The sequence below is a fragment of the Abrus precatorius genome, unplaced genomic scaffold (assembly GCF_003935025.1).
Source record: "Abrus precatorius isolate BTA unplaced genomic scaffold, Abrus_2018 Scaffold4, whole genome shotgun sequence".
In the NCBI taxonomy this organism is placed as follows: Eukaryota; Viridiplantae; Streptophyta; class Magnoliopsida; order Fabales; family Fabaceae; genus Abrus; species Abrus precatorius.
Window position 1 is genome coordinate 487,943 of NW_020874384.1, and position 20,989 is coordinate 508,931.

The following is a 20,989-nucleotide window of genomic DNA, read 5'->3' on the forward strand; positions in this document are numbered from 1 at the left end:
AAACCTGAATATAAATTGAATTAACTGCAATTATATAAGAAAAAGCCTCTCTAAAATAAATACTGCTTAAGGACACGAACTAACGAACTACAAAAATCTCTTCTAGTTAAAATAAGAGAACACTTCAGGTTGAGGAAAATTAATTGAATTTTATTCAATATTGAATGATGAATATAGTAGAATACACCAATGGCTCATCTGCAAAACTAACCTTAATGTATTTACTTTTCCTTTTTCTATAGACATAAAGAATATTTTCACCATTTGTCTGTCTGGTGACAAATATTTGAAGCTCACCCCATATGAGCAAGAGCATATTTTTTCTATCTTGGCTGTAACAATGAAATGGAAATTTCATTGGTCGAAGATAGTTCTTGTTTGCTTGATGAAACTTCATGTGGATAAAACCCGGGTTGTCGTGGATTAGGCAATGCTCTCTCACCATTCAACATTAGAACAACAGATGACATGTCTGGCCTATCATCTGGTCTCTCTTGCACACACAAGAGTCCTATGTGAATGCATCTTAATGCCTCATCTTCAATAACAGAATCACTAAGGGAGTCATTTATCAGCTCCAATGGTTTATCCTCACTCCACAGTCTCCATGCCTAAAAAACATAAAAATATGAATTTAGTGCACTTGTATAGACAATGCTAATCACCACTCACTGAGATAATTGAAATTCATAAACAACTAACTTGTGATTATTGATATCAGATGTAGAATATGTGCAAAATGAGAAAATATTTGTGCTACTGATAAGATTTTAAAGTTTGAGTTTGCAAGTTGAACTCTAAGCTTACATGTCCAAGAAGATTAAGATTGTGTTGTGGATCAGAAAATTCTCTATTCTTCATCCCACTAACCATCTCCAATACTATAACACCGAAGCTAAAGACATCAGACTTCACTGAAAAGGATCCATACACTGCATACTCAGGGGGCATGTAACCACTACAATAGCACAGAAGAGGAAAATTAAAACTAAGAAGAAAAAAATTATGAGTCCATAAAGTAATTAAATAAAATTTTAGGTACTTACTGGGTTCCCACTACTCTTATTGTATTGGCCGCAGCATGATCACCACCGAAGGCCCTAGCCAATCCAAAGTCTGATATTTTTGGGTTCATATCATTGTCAAGAAGAATGTTGCTGGTTTTTAAATCTCTGTGGATGATCCTCAGTCTCGAATCTTGATGAAGATAAACAAGTCCTCTAGCAATCCCACTTATAATATATAAACGTTTATTCCAGTCCAACACTTTGCTTCTAGTTTTATCTAACAAATTCCAATCACAAGTTAGCATGGAGAAGACATTTTATTCATGGTAAGAACAAGTTATGGATTTAGAGAAGGCAAATGTTCATACCAAAAATAAACTTGTCCAAACTTCTGTTAGGCATGTATTCATATATTAGGATTCTCTCATCATTCTGAATGCAACAACCTAGTAGTTTCACAAGATTTCGATGCTGAAGATTGGCAATCAACAGGATTTCATTTTTGAATTCCTGTGGTCCTTGTACAGATTTCAAGGAAAGACGCTTGACAGCAATTTCTTTCCCATTGGCTAGTGTACCCTATTGATCATTACTTAGAAACATTAAAATCACGAAGATAATGGTTCCACTAATAGGAATAATATATAATCCTGTCACCTTGTAAACTGGTCCATATCCACCTTCTCCCAGTAAGTTACTGAGGGAGAAGTGATCTGTGGCATTAGCTATAGTTGAAAAATCAAATGTAGTCAAGTCCATGCTTTCATTCCCATATTTCTCACTATGATCCTCCATGCTAATTATTTCTTGCTTACCTGAAAAGGGTAGATGATTTATGATAGAGGATAACCTGATATATTTTAAAAGATATAATAAAGTAACAGAACTCCTTTTAGGAAATTCACAATAAACTCAAAATGAAAGAGGACTTGCAAATCAATGTCTTATAATCATTAAGTGTATCATGAAAAAATAAAAATGAAAAGAAGCAAAACTATATATATATATATATTAAATTCACCTGACTTCTTAAGTTTCTTTCTTCTGCGATAGATGGCATATCCAACTACTGCGATGACCAACACAAGTATCCCAATTCCTACCAGAATCCCAGCTAACTTTTTCTTGTTTGTGTTATTTGATGAGTGACCTGAGATATTTTAAGAGCACTGTAAGTAAACTCTAATCCCGCAACTGACACAAGCAACTTTAATTTCTATTTATCTTTTCGTGTTTCATTTGTTACCTGCAATGCAATATAGATTATATTTCTAACATGCATTTTTAATCACTGTCTACATGTTTCCATCATTATGTGCATCTTCTGAGTGTGGAATATCACCTAAAGGCTGAAATCTTTATATTTCTTTTTCTATGACTACTAAAAGAAAAATTAAAAAAGATAGATGAAATTGAAAAGAAAAGTAAGTAACACCTAATTCAGAAGCAGCCATTTTTATGTAAATCTCTTGTCCAACAGAACTTTCTTGCCTCATGTCTATTATTTTATCAAACCAAATCATGCAGCCACTTCCACCATCTCTGATATCTAAAGCTGCATATGCTATGCAACTGCAGTTTTTCAAGCACTGATTCTCACATTCCTGAAGATTCATGTTCTTATCAAACCACGAGGAAGATGTGTCTGGTAACTTCATTCCTGTAAGTTTACGAAATCCATCTCTATTATCACAATCCAAGTTCACCTTCCGAACACATCCATCACTCCAATTTAACAAATTCCATTTTTCTGGAGATTTGGGTGTGAAACCTGGGAGGCACTCACATTGTGGAGAGTTACTAACATTGCAATCAGAATTAGCACCACACAAGGCATAGTTTTCACACTGATCCACAGGGCCAGCCAGGAAAAGTTGCCAAGTTTCTGTCTGATATGACCACACAAAACGTTGCACACTACCCGTTGGAGTGATCAGGTATCTTGAAACATCTGAATCATTCAAGGGCTCATACTTGAATTGAACTTCCTCCTCAGTTAACACGAAAGAAAAATTAAAGTAACTGTAGAGTGTTTCCCAAGGAATCCCGCTGAAGAAAAAACCATTCCATGAGCCTAATCTGTATATCAATGTTGACCCTTTTGTGATAACAAGTTGAGGAAAACCATGACCATCTAAATGATATGAAAATTCACCTCTTCCAGGATCTCCAGTGTTCCTCCAACATGTGAGAGAATTATGCTCACCACTAACTCTATTAACATGAAGTACCATCCCAGGAAGTAAAGTGTCACCAGGGTAGTCAAAACTTTGCCATAAAATGTTCCCAGCACTACTTCCATTTAGTACAACAAGGTTTCCTGTGTCTAGTAGCAGCAACATAGGATTCTCTACAATTGTTGATGCATTGGAGAACCAGACTGTGGTTCCTAAGCCATCAATTATAATTGGATTTCCACCAACAGTGATTTTGAACATTGCTGTGGAGTTATCAAGTGGGGTGTCTCTGTTGGCTACCCATACAATTGTCCTAGGTGTTAGAGTCTTGTACCATATACCAAAGTATTGGTTCTGTGAATTTCCCAAGCTGAAAAACCCAGCTTCAAAAGTTCCAGCTGCTGAAACCAGGGTCTGGTTGTAATGAATTGATTGGTCTGAAGTGATGCTTCTCAGAGAAGTGACCATGGGAATGATAATGAAGGGTGATATGAGAGAGTAGACAACACATACCTTATTGCTTGCCATTACAATATTCTTCGGCTTGCATTGGCTATGCCAGCTTAAACAAAATTGAAGAATTGAAAATTCCAAGGCTAATTTATCATAGATTGCTAGACTTAGTCCAAAGGAAAATGCTCCTCAAGCACAAAATTCAGACAGCAAATATTATCTATTTTATTTTATTATATATATTTAGTAACATGCAAAAGTAAAATTATTATATCTGATATTACATACGGTGTCAATTTTTGTATGTTTAAAAAATGAAACTCTTCCCAATTAAATTATATTGGGTGGATCTGTTTGGGTTGAGATCACTAAAACTTTTGATCATAAAAGATTAACATGAAAAAAGTCAACGTAAAATAATACAAGATGAAATAATGCATTTAAATAATACCAAAAAAAGTTGTAAAGCACATCCAAAAGTTAAGCTTTAATTCTCAAATATTGAAATCTATAGTTTGAAAGAGCAGCATTTGTTGAATTGCAGGTGTTCACTTTTTGAGATTCAATTAATCCAAACTGTGGGTGGGGTTAAAATTCCGTGGACAAAGAGAAGTCATAAAGTCTTATCCACGTTGATGACCATTGGTGGCGTTGCGCCTTAGTCTTCAAAAGGAAATATTCTAAGGATGATAGAACCTTCACTGCCCCCTCTTTTAATATTCAGAGGCTGCGGATTTGGTAACACTTCTATTAACTTAGGTCACATTCTTTTGGTTCAATTACTGCGTCAATTATCAACTACCAATCACCAAATCCGTTAAAATGAACTTAATAAAAAAAATACCAATTCATTCTTAATTATATGAAATTAATATATTTAATTTATTTAAGAAGATCTTTGAATTCAATCATTAATAAAATGAATTTATATAAAAGAGTTATTAATATAAGTCTTATCCTTTCACATAATATTATTTAATTTAAGTCAATCTTAATTTAAATTTTAAATTTTGATATATCACATGAAATTAATAAACATAGAAATCATATGCTTTTTTTAATAATCTATTTTCATAACTTTCTCTTTGTTTTCTAAAAGTTGACCTCTTCAACTTTTTCCCGTTTAGTAAAATAGAAACACCGTTGTTAACAATGCAGACATTTCATATTATAATAATGTATTTGTCAAATATGTAAATATTTCACATCGTTTAACAATGATAGTATTTTAAGTTTTATTTAAATTCAACAGCGCGCATATGCATGCGAAGAAAATATAAAAATAATTAAATTTTGTTAATATTTAATCTTTAAGCATTATCTCACTCAATAAAGTTTTTCAGACAGGCGATTAGAAATTGAATCCCATGGCTCAACTATCTATTAATTAATTATGTCACATTTTGTTGATTTTAATTTCTTGAAATTAATCTAATGATGACATGAGAAAATATTTTATATGCAAAAGCATATCAAACAAAATACTTCTACAGACATATGTAATTAATTAGTTACACAGAAGCAAAAATTTGTACAATATTTATTTTTATTTCGTTCATAAAGTACAGTTTTTTATGCAAAAATAAGAAGCAAAATACTTAATTACAATAAAAATTAATATTATTTGTTTCTTCACCTAGAATATTTATGTCATATAATAACGCTTAACTTAACTATATCATTCCTTAATTTTATAATAAACACCACCAATTATAATTTCTCATCAACTGTTAATCTTGGTTTATATAATTGATATTTTAATTGGTAAGACTTGAATTAATTTTATTATTGTTTTCTTTTATCAATAAAGGTTCATGTCAGTTGTGATTTACTTTAGGTTTTATTTTACTTTAGAGATTTGGATATGATAGTATAGGTAGGCTAATTGATTTTAGGACAATAACTAATTTAGTTTTATACATAATTCTTTGCGTGTTAGTCATTTATAAGCTTTTATAAATAGATTATGGCCTAATTTTAAGAATGCTAATTTTGGTGATTCATATTGCTCTATGAACATGTGCCTCTTAAGTGAGTGAGCTAGTCATCTTTTAATCTTATTAAGAGACCATATTCTAATTTTCTTTTCCATTAGGCTTAAATTTGTTCATTTTTACTACATGATTAACGCACTTTCAGATCTAAAGTAAAATAAAATTATATTGTTTGACTTTAATAACTTGTTTTATTGGAATTATTATCCCAATGGCCTGGACATTAAATATATTTTTTTATTGAAATCGCTTGTTTTATTGTCACTTTTGTAATTTAATTTTTCAATAAAATTTTAATATTTTTAAAAAATTAAATTTTAAAATTTATTAGTTAATAACTTTTAAAAATGAAATTCTAGAAGTCATTTATAAGTCACTTCCAAAATTTAGAATTCAATTTATCCCTTTGGATTCATATAAGAAAAAAAATCCTGAGCTACAATGATCCAAAGTCTAAACTTATTGATTATTTTCATATTTGAATATGTAGGAATGAGCCCTAAAAATAGTAAAAATAAAAACGTTTTAAGTAAGTTGTTTTTTTATTAAAAATATTAACTCTATTAAAAAAAATTAGAATAATTTAGTTCTATTTTTTGTTTATTATATATTTTTTCAAGGAAAAAATTGTCTTTTAAATTTTGCTTTATCTAGTTGTGATTACCATGCACTAAATTATTTTAGAGAAAATTTCCATATATATGATAAAAAAAATGTCATTATGACATGATTTATCTAAATTAACTTAATTCGATAAGTAATGAACTTACATAGATCGATTCATTTTACATTCTATTTTAATATTATTCTAACAAATTTAAAATAAGCATTGTAAAAGTGTTTAAAACAATGGCCTGAACCCATGTTAACATGTTATTGTCAACAAGTTTGATTCACAATTGTTTCAAATGAGGATGGGTATGTAAAAAATAACAAGTTGGTTAATGTTAAAGTTATAGAGAAAAAATAAAAAGAAAATTTAGTGCTATAAAAGTGTTATACACGAGTCTAAATGAAGAAAATTTTGTAGTAAGATTTTTAAATTTGATAATAAAATTTTACAAAAAAATTAAAACTTGTCTACGCAAGTTTCAGTTTGTTCATAAACACTTGCGTGAATCATTGCAAACACGACTAATCAAATGTCTAAATTATAGAACTTTGCAGTTAAATAATAATGTGGCCCAGTTAATTGAGTATTGGACACCACCAAACAGTTCTGAGATTAGTAACAAAAAAATAAAGTGGCCCAATAGCGTGGAATATTGACACCTTGCAAAATTTCACATACATTTTCACCAGACATGAGTTCTCTCATTTTTAATATACAACAATAGGCAAATGTTAAACAACACTTTAAAAAGAAACAGTAGTTATAAATTCAAAAGTGAAAAATTTTGTCTAAAAATATTATTAATACATTTTTTTTCATATTTTTTACGCATTTTAATAAGTAATTTTTAATACAAAAATTATTTAAGTGCCTTATCAAGTCCAAAATAGAAAAATGTGAAGGAAAGTTATCAAGATTTTGTTAGTGGGATTCACAAAACATATCTATATATTGCGCTTTACTAAACCAAATCAATTCATTTTTAAGTATAATTCCCAAACACAAATTAATTTCATAACCTTAATTGTGTCTAAATAAATTCTACCAAAATTTAAACAAGTGAATTCTAAATTTTTTCATGTTAAGGATGAGAAATGTTTGATGATGATATTCCATTGCAAAATGCAATTTAGCTTTCTTTTCTTCACAGAATGTTTATCACATGCCTGATTTTATACATTATGCAAACATGAAGCAGAAGCTCATTTTACTGTTTCACAATGTGCACTCAAATAACCTATTTATCACACATTGGAAGCTGAAGCCTTGTTATTTCTTGGCTCCATATCCTATCTTGGATGCAAGACTGTGATGGAAAGTTCATTAACAGAGCATCGTTTAGGATCTGTTGATGAAGAATTTGCTCCATATGTAACATCTTCGTAAGTGTAAAAGCCTGGAACCTTTGGATTTGGCAATAATTTCTCACCATTTAGCATTAGAACAACGGATGACATGTCTGGTCTCTCTTCTGGTCTTTGTTGCACACATAATAGACCAACTTGTATGCAACGTATGACTTCAGATGGCATGCATTGTTCATCTAACACTTCATCCAATAGGTCCAGTGCCCTCTCTTCAGTCCATAATCTCCATCCCTAACATGATGCATATTAAAATGATGACTATAAACAATTCAAATTAGACTAATTAGCCAGTCAGTCAGATCATTATGCTTACATATCCAAGAAGATTATGGTAGTGTTCTGGGTCTGAGAATTCACTGTTTTTCTTCCCACTCACAATCTCAAGTACTATCACACCATAACTATAGACATCTGATTTCACTGAGAAATGACCACGCGCAGCATACTCAGGAGGCATGTAACCACTGAATGCATTATTTTTCAAAGGAAAATAAGTATAAAATGCAAAATCAAAGAATCATAATCAGGTTGAAACTAACTTACTATGTTCCAGCCACCCTATTTGTGTTTGCCTCAACTTGATCTCCCAAAATTGATCGAGCCAAGCCAAAGTCTGATATTTTGGGATCCAAATTCCCATCTAGTAAAATATTGCTACTTTTTAGATCTCTATGAATAATTCTCAGCCTAGAGTCTTGATGAAGATACACAAGTCCACGGGCAATGCCACTAATAATGTTGAATCGCTTGCACCAATCTAACAACTTCCTTTTGGTGTTATCTGGTCATATACACATGCGTATTTAACAAATCAATTGCATGTAATCTCTAAAATTTTGTAAACTAAATTTAGGAAATAAAAAGACTGCCATAGATGTTTAGAGCAAATCATAAAGTCTCCAACCGAAAATAAAGCAGTCCAAGCTTTTGTTAGGCATGTATTCATAAATCAACATTTTTTCTCCCTCTTCAATGCAGCATCCTAGAAGCTTTACAAGATTACGGTGCTGAAGTTTCGCAATCAATGCAACTTCATTTTTGAACTCTTCCAACCCCTGTCCAGACTTCTTTGAAAGCCTTTTCACAGCTATTTCTTGCCCATCTATCAGTGTGCCCTAAAAAATAATCATATTCTCTATAGTTAGAAAGCTTTTAAGAAAACTAGAAGTGCTGAATTGGTTTTTCCATATCACCTTATATACTGGTCCGAAGCCACCTTCTCCAAGTTTGTTAAAGTTTGAATAGTTTTCAGTGGCATTAGCTAATATTGAAATATCAAAAGTTGGAAAATCAATGTCTTCCTTCTTTTGTGTATTATTGTAATGCTTGCTGTAAAATTTTCTTGCAGCCCCTGATTAGATAGAAGATAACAGTTTTCAAACACTGATACATAATATGGACATGTTTGATTTTCTTCTTTATATATGCTAAATTTATATAGTAAATGATATCTTTGTACTAACCTGTCTTCTTAATTCTCAATATGCAGACACATGTGATTAATCCAAAAATAGTCACACCAACAGTGATTCCTACTATCTTTCTCGTGCTGCTTTCATGGCCAGCTGCAACATGATCTAAGAGTAGAGTATGATTAGTGACTTTTACAACAGGACTTCTACTAAATATTGAAGCTGAGATAAGTGTGTTTAATTTCTTTAGAATGTGTGAGTAAAAAAGGCAATGTATTTAATTTACAAATTAAATGCCATATAAGAAATATCATGCATCAGTAATAACTTTCTAAGAATCTGCTAGCAAAATCTTGCAACCTGCAGATATATGTTTCAATTATTGTCACCACTTGAGCATGGCATTTCAAGCTTCAATACCAAAATGTTTGTTTAACACAGCTTGGAAGTTCTTATGGCCTTGCCCTACTCGACCCCCATCTCTTTGAACAATGCAATAATTAACAAGAAATCAAACTGGGAAAAGGAAACAATGAAATAAAAGACAAAAATGAAAGCAAATCATAAAAAAATTGAGTACCTAGTTCGGAAGCAGGGACTCTTATATACAGGTCTTGTCCCCATTGAGAGAATTTTCTCGAGTCAACCAGATTATGAAACCAAAGTAGACAACCACTTCCTTCACGACGAATATCTAAATTTGCATAACCTACACAAGAACAGTTTTCCAGACAGGTACTTTGACATTCATCAAGGTTCATGGTCTTACTATACCACGAAGAAGATGTGTCTGGCAATTTCACATTTGTGTACTTAAAGAAGCCATCTGTATGACTATTTTTACAATTAGAGTTATTCTTTGGAACACACCCATCACCCCAAATTGCAATATTCCATTGATCAGGAGACTTGGGAACATAACCTCTCAAGCATTCACAGATTGGATGGTTACCATCATAACTGCATACAGAATTGTTACCACAAAAGGCATAGTTTTCACATTGATCTTCCTCTCCAGTTGACACAACTTGGGGACTTCTTGTCTGAGTAGTCCAAAACAAACTCTGCCCAGTTCCTGAAGGGGTCAGTGTATACACAACAAAAATCGATCTATTAAAATAATCAAATTCGTAAGACACCTCTGTTTCATTGAACACAAATATTTGAGACTTATCAGGAGTTGGTCCTGGATATCCAACTATAGACAAGCCATTCCATGACCCTGCTCTTGTTTTTAAATCAGGTCCCTTGAATTTCATTATTTGAGGATATCCTCTACGATCAATTTTTACAGCATATTCACCCTCAGCAGGATCATCAGTACTTTTCCAAGATGATAAATATTTTTCTAAACCAGTTTCTAAGTTCCATCCAAGCTTCATTCCTGGCATCAATGTATCACACGGATAATCAAAACTCTGCCACAAGAAATTATTCTGTCCGTTCTTCACTATAAAATTTCCTGAATCCAAGAGCTGAGCATTTGCATGATTCCCTGCTTTGCTTGATATTTTGGATGACCAAATATTGCTGTTTGTACCATTCATAAGCACAAGAATCCCTTTTTCCTTGAGTTTTAAAACTCCTGAATTATCCTCAAGAGGGGTTTCTCGGTTAGCCACCCACACCACTGTTAAAGGGGACACATCCTTGTACCATATACCCAAGTACCGTTTTTTTGAACTTCCAGGACTGAAGAAACCAGCTTCAATAATACCACCAGCTGAAACCAAAGTTTCACCATCTCGGATCGATTGATTCACCGCTAAAGAGTCCACTGAAGAGGAAGTTTTAGTCATGCATGAGAATAAGATGAACCAAATAAATAACATTGTGATGTTATTGAACCAAATATATAACACTATGATGTTTATTTTCCATAAGCTTTTGTGAGAGTAAGTGCTTTTGATCATGCACAAGGAGAGGATGACCATAAAATTGAACTAGAAGAAACTCACTAACTCAGCAATCCAATTTTGAAGCATGGTACATGGGTTGAGACACATGAATGTAAAAATGGTAGATGGTTGATATAGTAATATCATGGCAACGCCCATTGTTGTCAAAGAAGACTCAGAGTCAACGACTCTTTTAATTATGTATGTCACTTTTAAAATATTTTTTTTATCATATCCATGTTTTACTGTACGAACCAGATTTGCCCTAGGGACATATCTAGCGAGAGCTTGAGAAGTGAATTAATCATGGAAAATCACCCCCATTTACAGGAATTAAGAAAAATTCAAACCTAACTTTGAACATAATCAAAGCATATCATGCATATGTGTACCTAGTGTTTAGATCAAGAGAAAGAAAATAGTTTTGGAAATAATATGTGGAAATTGTAAAATATCTATTTTTTATTAAAAGGAAAATAAAATGTAGAAAAGTAAAAAAAAAAAAAAAAAAAACTTCAAAATTACGTTTGAAATTTTAAAATGTGCTGTCCGTTCTTTTCTTTCCTGTTATATTTTTTCCAAAGAAGCCATTGGCTAAGAAAGTTCTTTTTCTTATAGTGATCCACTGTGGACTTTCAAATACTTAAGGATAGCCAAAACAAGTCTCCCCTGCAAAAATTTAATTCTTTTTGACTTTGTACCTTAGGAAATATCTCAAATGTGTGCGCCAAATAATTTTGATATTTATGAATAATCCTTGGAGTGTTGACGAGAGCAAGTAAGTCCACAAGAATTACAATAATAATGTTGAATTGTTCAACAACCTCTGCTTTCTTCCATCTACTAACAAATATTGAAATTAATAATCCATAAAGGATAAAAATACAGGAGTCCAAGTCAAACATTAGTTATCTCTGCATTCATAAATCTGTACTTCCGATTTATGGAATCGACCTGATTATGCTGAACGTCATGGTAAAATTAAATGAGCTCCAATGGATGAATGATAAATAAATTGGCAAGTTTACCAAATTGTTTGCAGAAATAATTAGATTTTATTATTCATTAAGATTAATGTTAATTAATAAATCATAAGAATGTTGCTAGTTGGGTTAAAAAACAGAGTAAGAATTAGAAAGAAAAATTTAAATATTTTGCAAAAAGTAAAAGTAAGATACAAGTGCGGAAAAATTAAATTAACATTAAGAGTAAAAATTAGACATAAGAAATTAACTATAAATGAGACTAAGTTGCAGAAGGTAACTAAATCAGAAAATGAAACGGAGTTATAATTAGAATAAGAGGTGGGTTGAGTTTAGAATTCCTTAATCCTTTTCCATTGTATCCAAATATATATAACTTAGAATACAATCCAGTCTAATAGTCATATTTTCAACAATATCCAACACTAATTCCTTGGTTGATTAATTATAAACCAGTTCTAAATTCTCAAGTCCTTAGATAAGCAAGAAGGTGATCAGTATTAAGTTTAGAAATCAACATGACCACATCATTAGAGATTCTTATTCCTAGATAATCTATAATGAGCGATTTAATCCAAATCCAAAAAAAATTACAACTTTTCAGTTATAAATTTCTTTTCATCAATTCTGAGTGCTAAGAAGCAGAAAAGCATTAAGCTCAGAATTAAATACCTTAGATTACAGATTGCATTTGATTTATTGTTGAAATTTGTTCTTAAAATACGGCAAGTGTACTGGGTCTGTTGCAAGTAATAACTGGTGGAGTTGCAAAATATTGTCCTTAGAGAACAATTCAAAATATATTAATTGTTAAGATATAAATTGATTGAACTTATATACAATAAAATTGATTGATGATTTTCATAGAATTTGAGTGACAATTATAATGTAAGACAACGATGTAAAATGTAAAAAAATATCCAAATTAGAGAAATTAAGATTGAATTTCATCTATCTCCCTCTCTGTATTATTTTAGTAATTCAGCAATAAACATAACAATCATTTCCATTGATATTGATGCAAAATACAAAAATCATATATCTCAATTACTTGAAAATATACTTATAAGATAATTTCTTAAATGTTGATTCCTAATTAGTTAACAAACTATTCAGCATTACAATCAGGATTTAAAAAAAAATCAATAACTCAAAATTTATTCTTAGAGTGACCAGTTATTGGGCAATCTTAATCAGATCTGGATCTGAGCAATACCTTTCCAGATATAAGGGCTCAAGAAACTATCAGTTAAACATATCTAAGCATTAAACATGGATTAAAATCACCAAATCAACATAAATGAAGAAGAAATAGTTATATTTATATAAATTACTGAGAATACATCAAGTTTGAAGATTTACATTCAATCCCACAAGAGTTTTAGCTGCTACTCATTATAGGCATAACATCAAGAAAAGAGGTACAAACGGTATCAAATATGTGAAAATGAGTGTTCCCGCTTTATTCCTACACTCTTTGCCGCTCTTCCTCTTTGAACAATGAAATGGAATAGTAACTTTTCCCATAAACACAAAAGTCTCCTTTTATAACATTTTAGACGAAGCTTCTCTTGCTACAGCAACGCCTTCTCACTGTAGCGAGAGATGAATATAAAAATTAGGTCATTCTACTTGCCTTTTATTGCAGAGGCAACTGTCTTACTATTCGTTGTAGCGAGAAAAATACAGAATCACTCTTCTAAAATTATGAATTCTTGTTGCAGTGAGAGACCTCGAGAAGGTCTCTTTTTTTCAAACTTCATGCTTTTTGTGCTTCTTGCTTAATTCTTGAATTTTTTTCAACTTGGAGTAATGTTTCTCTTCTTATTCTAAGTATAAAATATATCAAAAAAGAATCAAAACACTTAAATTTGCATTCTTCTCCTCAAATATATAAGTAATTATAAAAATTTCAAGTTTCAAAGAAATTTAACTAAAAAATCCAAACACTTAACATGAAAAGTGTCCAAGTCATAACCTAAAATTATCCAATTTATACATTAATCCGTTATATTCAATGTTCAGTTCATTGCAATGGATAAAAGATTAAGTTCATCCTTTCTTAACTCTAGTAAAATTAGCAAGACATAGCAGGAATAAAGAAGAAGAAATTGAAATATATTACATAACTAAACTTCATGTTCAATTGAAGGAAAATTACAGGAAAATGTAAATATAAAAATCAATGTTCCATTAAAGAGTAAAGGGAATGAAGGGATGTAGTCCTACTTCCCATCAAAATTCCATACAAAAGAGAAAAAAAAATGGAATGAAACACATCTTTATGTAAAGATATACAGAAAACTTAAAATTTTGTGTCTAAAAAGTGTAATAATAGTTGTTGTCTTTAGCAGAAATTCTATTTTTATATGTTTTATCATGCTTGTGTCCCCACAATCAGTTATGCATGTGCTCATAAATACGTCTTGCTGTAATTTAACTTTTTCTCTTTAGATTCAATTGCTATTTCTCTTCTAAACTCTTCAAAAATCAACTGCAAAAAATAAATAATTAAATAATTCATTGCATTTCAAGTAATAATATCTTTTCATTAAAATTTTCAATTAATTATACTAACTTAGATTATTTATTCAATAAAAAGCATCAAAAGCATTCAATTTACTTGACTCATCAACGAAGCAGTTGGGTTGACTAAGCAAATTGACTTGTATGATTTAGAATTAGTCACCACCTTGAAATTAACAAGTGTCTCAATCGATTACCATGTTGCAAAAGCTAACATTTTGAAAGTGCTGCTATATATGAATATGCAGACGCAGAAATATACAGATATTTTTGTCCTTGGACTTGGAAAATAATTTCAATATCTAAGATTAAGTCTTAAGGAGGAAGAGAAAAATAAAAAGGTGAAATTTAAAATTAAGTGAATTTAGGTCATTTACCAAGTTAGAGATAAAATTCAGCAATATATGGAGAACACTGTGTTGGAAAAATATTAACAAAAACAAAAATGACAACAATAAAATAATTAAAAATTAATTATAATTATACAAAATAAAAATAAACTCATCAACTTTGACGTTGGGCTTAAAGTTATTAAATTTCTCGGTGCAAATAATCATACAACTAATATTGTCATGACTCAAAATTGGACTCATAACTAACACATAAGCTAAGCTAACAAACACCACTTTGTAATTTTTAATAAATTTTATTTTAGATAATAGTTACGAGTGTTAAAAGAATGCATTGCTATGACTTTTACATGAAGGATTGCCCTGAGCCTTGTTTAATACTAGCCCAACACTAAACAGAAGCGACTTTTGTAAGAGTTCCCAACTAGGCATCAAATGAAGTTGTCTCCAAACTGGAGGCAATGTAGTTATTTGCCAATGAAAATATTCATGGATCATTTTACATTATCATCAATATACATTATTTATATGGACAAAGGCATGAGGCATCAGGTTTGGATCACTTAATCAAATTATTTAAACTTGTAAAAATAAGGACAGAAACATTGTTACAGTGTCAATGAAGACAAATTCGTGGCCTAACAAAATGGACAAATACCAACCCATTTTATAATAAAAGATTAAAACAGTAAACCCCACTAGAAGGTAAAGTTTGCAGTCTTGTGTACGATTATTCATTCAATAAGAATTTTGTGAGACTTCAACAGAAAATGGCATTACACATAAATGGTACAGAAATGAGACACAAACTCGGTTTTAAATTTGCAAAATCAAGTAAGTAATAGATCAGCAAACAAATGACATAATGCTATTCACAGGTTCTGTGTACTAAAAATTCATATCAACATTATGCATATCGGAAGCTATATCATTTCTTTGCCTCATCAAGTAACACATCATTTACATGAGTCATCATATTCTATCTTGCCTCAAATATTGTCAGGGACATCTCATTTCGGGACAAAAGATTGCATGTTTGTGATGACGATATTGATTCAGGTAAACTCCTTCCTGTATAAAATCCAGGAGCCTTGGGCTGGGGCATTAATTTCTCACCATTCACCATAGGAATGACAGTTGACATGTCTGGCCTGTCATCTGGTTTTTGTTGTACACACAACAAACCAACATGTATGCATCTTAAGACTTCAGAAGGAATGCATCTTTCACGCAAGTGTGTATCTATGAGTTCCATTGGTCTATCTTCAGTCCAAAGTCTCCATGCCTGAAGTCATGGAAATTAAAATAGTCACATACTTGGAATCTATGTAATAATAAAAGTGAATAGTCATGTGCTTACATGCCCAAGTAGATTAAGAGAGTCTGGATCAGAAAATCCCCTGTTCTTGTTGCCACTAACTATCTCTAGTACTATCACACCAAAACCAAAGACATCTGATTTCACGGAGTATTGACCATGCACAGCATACTCTGGAGGCATGTAACCACTACAAGTATAATCTTCAGAATAAGTCATAAAATGTAATTGCATATAAACTATACAATAATTACAAATGGAAGGTAACTTACTATGTTCCAACTACTTTTTTGGTTTTGTCTTCTATTTGATCACCCCCAAAAGTCCGAGCCATGCCAAAGTCTGAGATTTTTGGATTCATATGGGCATCTAGTAGAATATTGCTGGTTTTCAAATCTCTATGAATAATTCTCAGTCTAGAGTCTTGGTGAAGATAGAGAAGCCCTCGAGCAATGCCACAAATAATGTGAAAACGTTGATGCCAGGCCAAGAGCTTGCTTCTAGCTGCATCTAATTAATTTCACTTACATGTTTAGTACACCACTGGATTTGTAAACAGGATTTAATGGTAATTACACAAATATTGCCATGAATTTTTTAATGTAAAGTTAAACATCAAGGGCACAAACCAAAGATGAAATAGTCTAAGCTCTTGTTGGGCATGTATTCATAGATCAGCAGTTTTTCCTCTCCTTGAATGCAGCAACCTAGAAGTTTCACAAGATTACGGTGCTGAAGTTTTGCAACCAACAAAACTTCATTTTTAAACTCCTCCAATCCTTGATCAGACATCTTTGAGTGCCGTTTTATGGCTATCTCTTTCCCATCTATCAATGTTCCCTGAAAACCATCATTTGGAGTACTTCAAAAATTTTGTTGAAAAAAATGAAAATCTTTATAGATTTGGCTATATTACCTTATACACTGGTCCAAATCCACCTTCCCCTAGTTTATTTCTGTTAGAAAAACTATTAGTAGCTTTGGTAATGATTGACAAATCAAATGTTGGCAGATCAATGTCTTCCTTCCTCAATCTAAAATATTCTTGCTGCCGTTGAAATTGTGCAACATGACAATGTACTCTTGCTGCCACTAAAATGTACAAGATGACAATATAAAAAAAAATTATAAAAAAAAATTATATATATATATATATATGATTAGTGTCCTTATTTTATTTGTTTTTCTATTTTTGGGAGCCTACGCACAGCCATATCTAAGAAAATCGTAAATTCAAGCTTGATATTATGTACCAGAATCTTTAAATATTTTCTATTCACGGGCCAAAAATCATCAATCACATGACTAATATAGATGATTATTATTGTCTTACATTATATATGATACAGAAATTACCTCGTTTTTTAAATATTACTATGGAGACACAGGTAATGAATCCAAAAATAATCGCTCCAACTGTGATTCCTACTATCACCTGTTTCTTATTTCTGTGGCCATTAACTGCAACATGATCTGGCACATACAGAGGACGTATGATTAATCATCAACTGTTAAAACAGATAATTGAAACTAACAGTAGCATGACTTACATGACTTGTTTATTTTGACTGAGATTGTAGAGACTAGTTATACTATTTAATTTAACCCTTGTCATGTGAGGAAAAGGTAATAAAGTAAGGAATCAAAATCAGTATAATAGTTAACAAGTATGACTAATAACTAATAAATTGTTGGATGTTTTTTGCAAAATCTTGCAACCTTCATATCTCTGTCTCAATTTCCATGGTCTCCACTCTCCACTAGAGCATGACATTTCAAGCTTTAATACCAAAATTTTCTTTTAAAGTAACCTTAGAACATAGTTCTCATTGCCTTACCCCTCTTCATTCACTTGTAACAACAATGAAATATATTAAACCAGAATAGAAAGAAAAAATGCAAAAAGTGAAAAAAGAAATGCTGCATACCTAGTTCTGAAGCTGGGGCTCTGATATAAAGGTCTTGTCCCCACTGAGAGAACTTCCTCATGTCAACCAGATCGCCAAACCAAAGCAGACAGCCACTTCCTCTACGGATATCCAAATTTGTATATGCTATACATGAACATTTTTTCAGACATGACTTCTGACATTCCTCAAGGGTCCTGGTCTTATCATACCATGAAGAAGATGTGTCTGGCAATTTCATATTTGTGTACTTCCAGAAGCTATCTGTGTTAATGATTTTGCATATAGATTCATTCCTTGGAACACAACCACTAGACCAATATGAAATATTCCACTGTGCAGGGAACTTGGGAACATACCCTTTCAAGCATTCACATTTTGGAGCATTACCATCCATATTGCATATAGAATTTACACCACAATAAGCATAATTATCGCACGAGTCTACCCCTCCTGGAACAATAACTTTCCTACCACTTGTTTGACTTGTCCAAGCCAAACCCTGCAAAAGGCCTGAAGGGTTCAATGTATATATGGAGACAATTGATCTATCAATGACTTCATACTGATAATACACTTCCGTTTTATTAAATACAAATTTATATGTTTGTTTTTTCTTCAATTGTTGAGTTGGATATCCAGTGTAACCAAGGCCATTCCATGCGCCCCCTCTAAATTTTATCGCAGATCCCTTCATAAAAACTAGTTGTGGGAATCCTCTAATGTCAATATGTGTTGAATACTCTCCAATAGCTGGATCATCTGCACTTTTCCAAGATGTCACAAACCTCTCTAGACCAGTTACTTTGTTCCATCCAAGCTTCATTCCTGGCAATAAAGTATCACATGGATAATCAAAACTTTGCCACAGAAATTTGTCCTCCTTAGTATCTTCATTTTTTAACACAAGATTGCCCGAGTCCAAGAGCTTCACAATTGGATTATTCACTGTTTTGTTTGATATATTGGATGACCAAACAGTGATGTTTGCTCCATTAAGAATCACAATAACACCCTTTTCATTCAGCTTCAAGACTCCTAATTTATTCTGTAGAGGAATTCCCCGGTTCGCCACCCACACAACCGTTAAAGGAGACAGATTTCTATACCACACACCCAAATATCTACCTGTTGAATTCCCCGGGCTGAAGAAACCCACCTCAAATGTTCCATCTGATGAAACTAAACTCTCACCATCTTGAATAGATTCATTCGCAGCTAAACTGTATAGTGAAGTGCAGGGTCTTACGTAGGAGAGTAAAAAGAACAAACAAAACAACACTATGATGCTATCAACCATTAATTTCTAACCAATGACTTATTCTAAAAGCTACAACAATGGAACTCTGATTTCTGAATTACACACCCAAGATGATAACCTTTCTTTACTGTCTAACAAGATATTAAGGAAGATGGGTTTTCTTGTAGTATATGATTTCTTTTATCATGGTGGCTCCATGAGGAATAGAAGAGTTCATGTTGATTACCATTATAGCTGCTATTTTTTTTCCACAAAGTTGACCAAATTACTTTTCTTGGTCAAATACAGAGACCAATGCAGTAAATAAATGATTTCTTTTGTTAAGCTCAATTCTTATGGCTAATTTAAGTCCCAATAAATAATTTTTTCTATTAAAAAATATAAAATTTATTAACTTTTATATTCTGAAGATATTAAATGCTTTTATTTCCAACAAAAGTGTTTAATACTTTTAATTGTTTATACTCAATCCTTAAAGTTCAGGTTATCATTTTTCATATATATCAGAAGTGCAGCACCAGTCTTTTTCAACCACTAGAAGAAAATGTCAGTTTGCACAAAAATGTAATTTATTATTATTTTCTTTTCACATTCACAAATGTAATTTATATTTAAAATACCATAATGTTTATTTTAATCACAATTAGATGAAAAATTTTAATTTTGGTTATCAATCTTTTTATTTATTTAAAATTTTCAAACTCGCACTTTTGCATACATATATATTAGTTCTCACTTCTAACTTGAGTCTAAACATGAAATGGATTATGTATGCGCATAAAATAAAGTAATTAATATTAAATTGTTTCTAAAAGTCAAAAGTCCAATCAAGAGATACCATAATAATAAATCAATAAAACGCTGAAAAGTATACACTGAGGCAAGATCTTTTCAATATGAAAACAATCAACGTTGATTTGAGAGTGGTGTCATTCATGCATTTTTATTATTATTATTATATTTTTCTTCCATGACCCCACAATGATTTTTTAGTTGAAATTTCAATTCAACACGAGAATAAAATGACAGCTATTAAAAGTTGCAAAGCTTTTAATGTTCTTTTTCCTATAATTTAAATTTATCCAAAAGGTTTGGAAAGGAAATGGTCACGATTAACGTGTTATTTTGCAACTTTACAGTATTTGGAAAAAAAATTGTGATAATAATAATAATAAACCCACATCAGATTCATTTTTAAACCAATTTTTAAAGTGAACATTTTTTTAATTTTAAATTTTGGTATTTTTTTTAAATAAATAAAGACTGAATATAGATATAAATTGATATTTTATATTAATTAAACATTTTACATAAATTAATTTTATATTAATTTTTATTTCATCTGTAATGTCCTCTCCTGTCTCAAATTCGAGTTCTTCTTCAAGGTGATTAGTGTGTCATTTTACAACCAAGTCTTTCCCCTGCTGATGTTGCAGAGATTTTAGCTCCTCCCCCTCAATTGTCTTCCCTTCTCGTTGCAGATGCCATGTGCATTCCTATCTCTAGAGCTGTCATCTTGTAATATATGATTTCATTTTAGGAATAGGTTTTTGTTTTAGTAATGTGATTTGTATCTCAAATATTGTGAATTCATCCATTAGGGTGAAAAGATTCCATATCCAAAATTGAAATCTGAGTCTTTCCTTCACAAAATACTTGTGACTACTAATTAAGTAATACAACAGTTAACTGACGAAACCTCATAATATAGACTATTTGGTGG

General features: G+C 31.5%; 1 protein-coding gene across 1 annotated transcript; it reads right to left on the bottom strand.

Moving 5' to 3' along the window:
• Nucleotides 1-264: 264 nt before the first annotated feature.
• On the bottom strand, nt 265-19,305 carry LOC113865089. Its single transcript, XM_027499455.1, has 17 exons — nt 18,027-19,305; nt 17,455-17,571; nt 17,015-17,190; nt 16,728-16,938; nt 16,371-16,608; nt 16,141-16,288; nt 15,769-16,065; nt 13,121-13,163; nt 10,441-10,800; nt 10,327-10,371; nt 2,443-3,162; nt 2,029-2,157; nt 1,665-1,822; nt 1,376-1,586; nt 1,047-1,284; nt 808-958; nt 265-611 (listed from the first exon to the last, which is right to left on the bottom strand). Exons 1-17 carry the CDS (start codon nt 19,303-19,305, stop codon nt 324-326), a joined length of 4,809 nt encoding a protein of 1,602 aa, XP_027355256.1. The 3' UTR covers nt 265-323.
• Between the last annotated feature and the right edge of the window lie 1,684 nt (nt 19,306-20,989).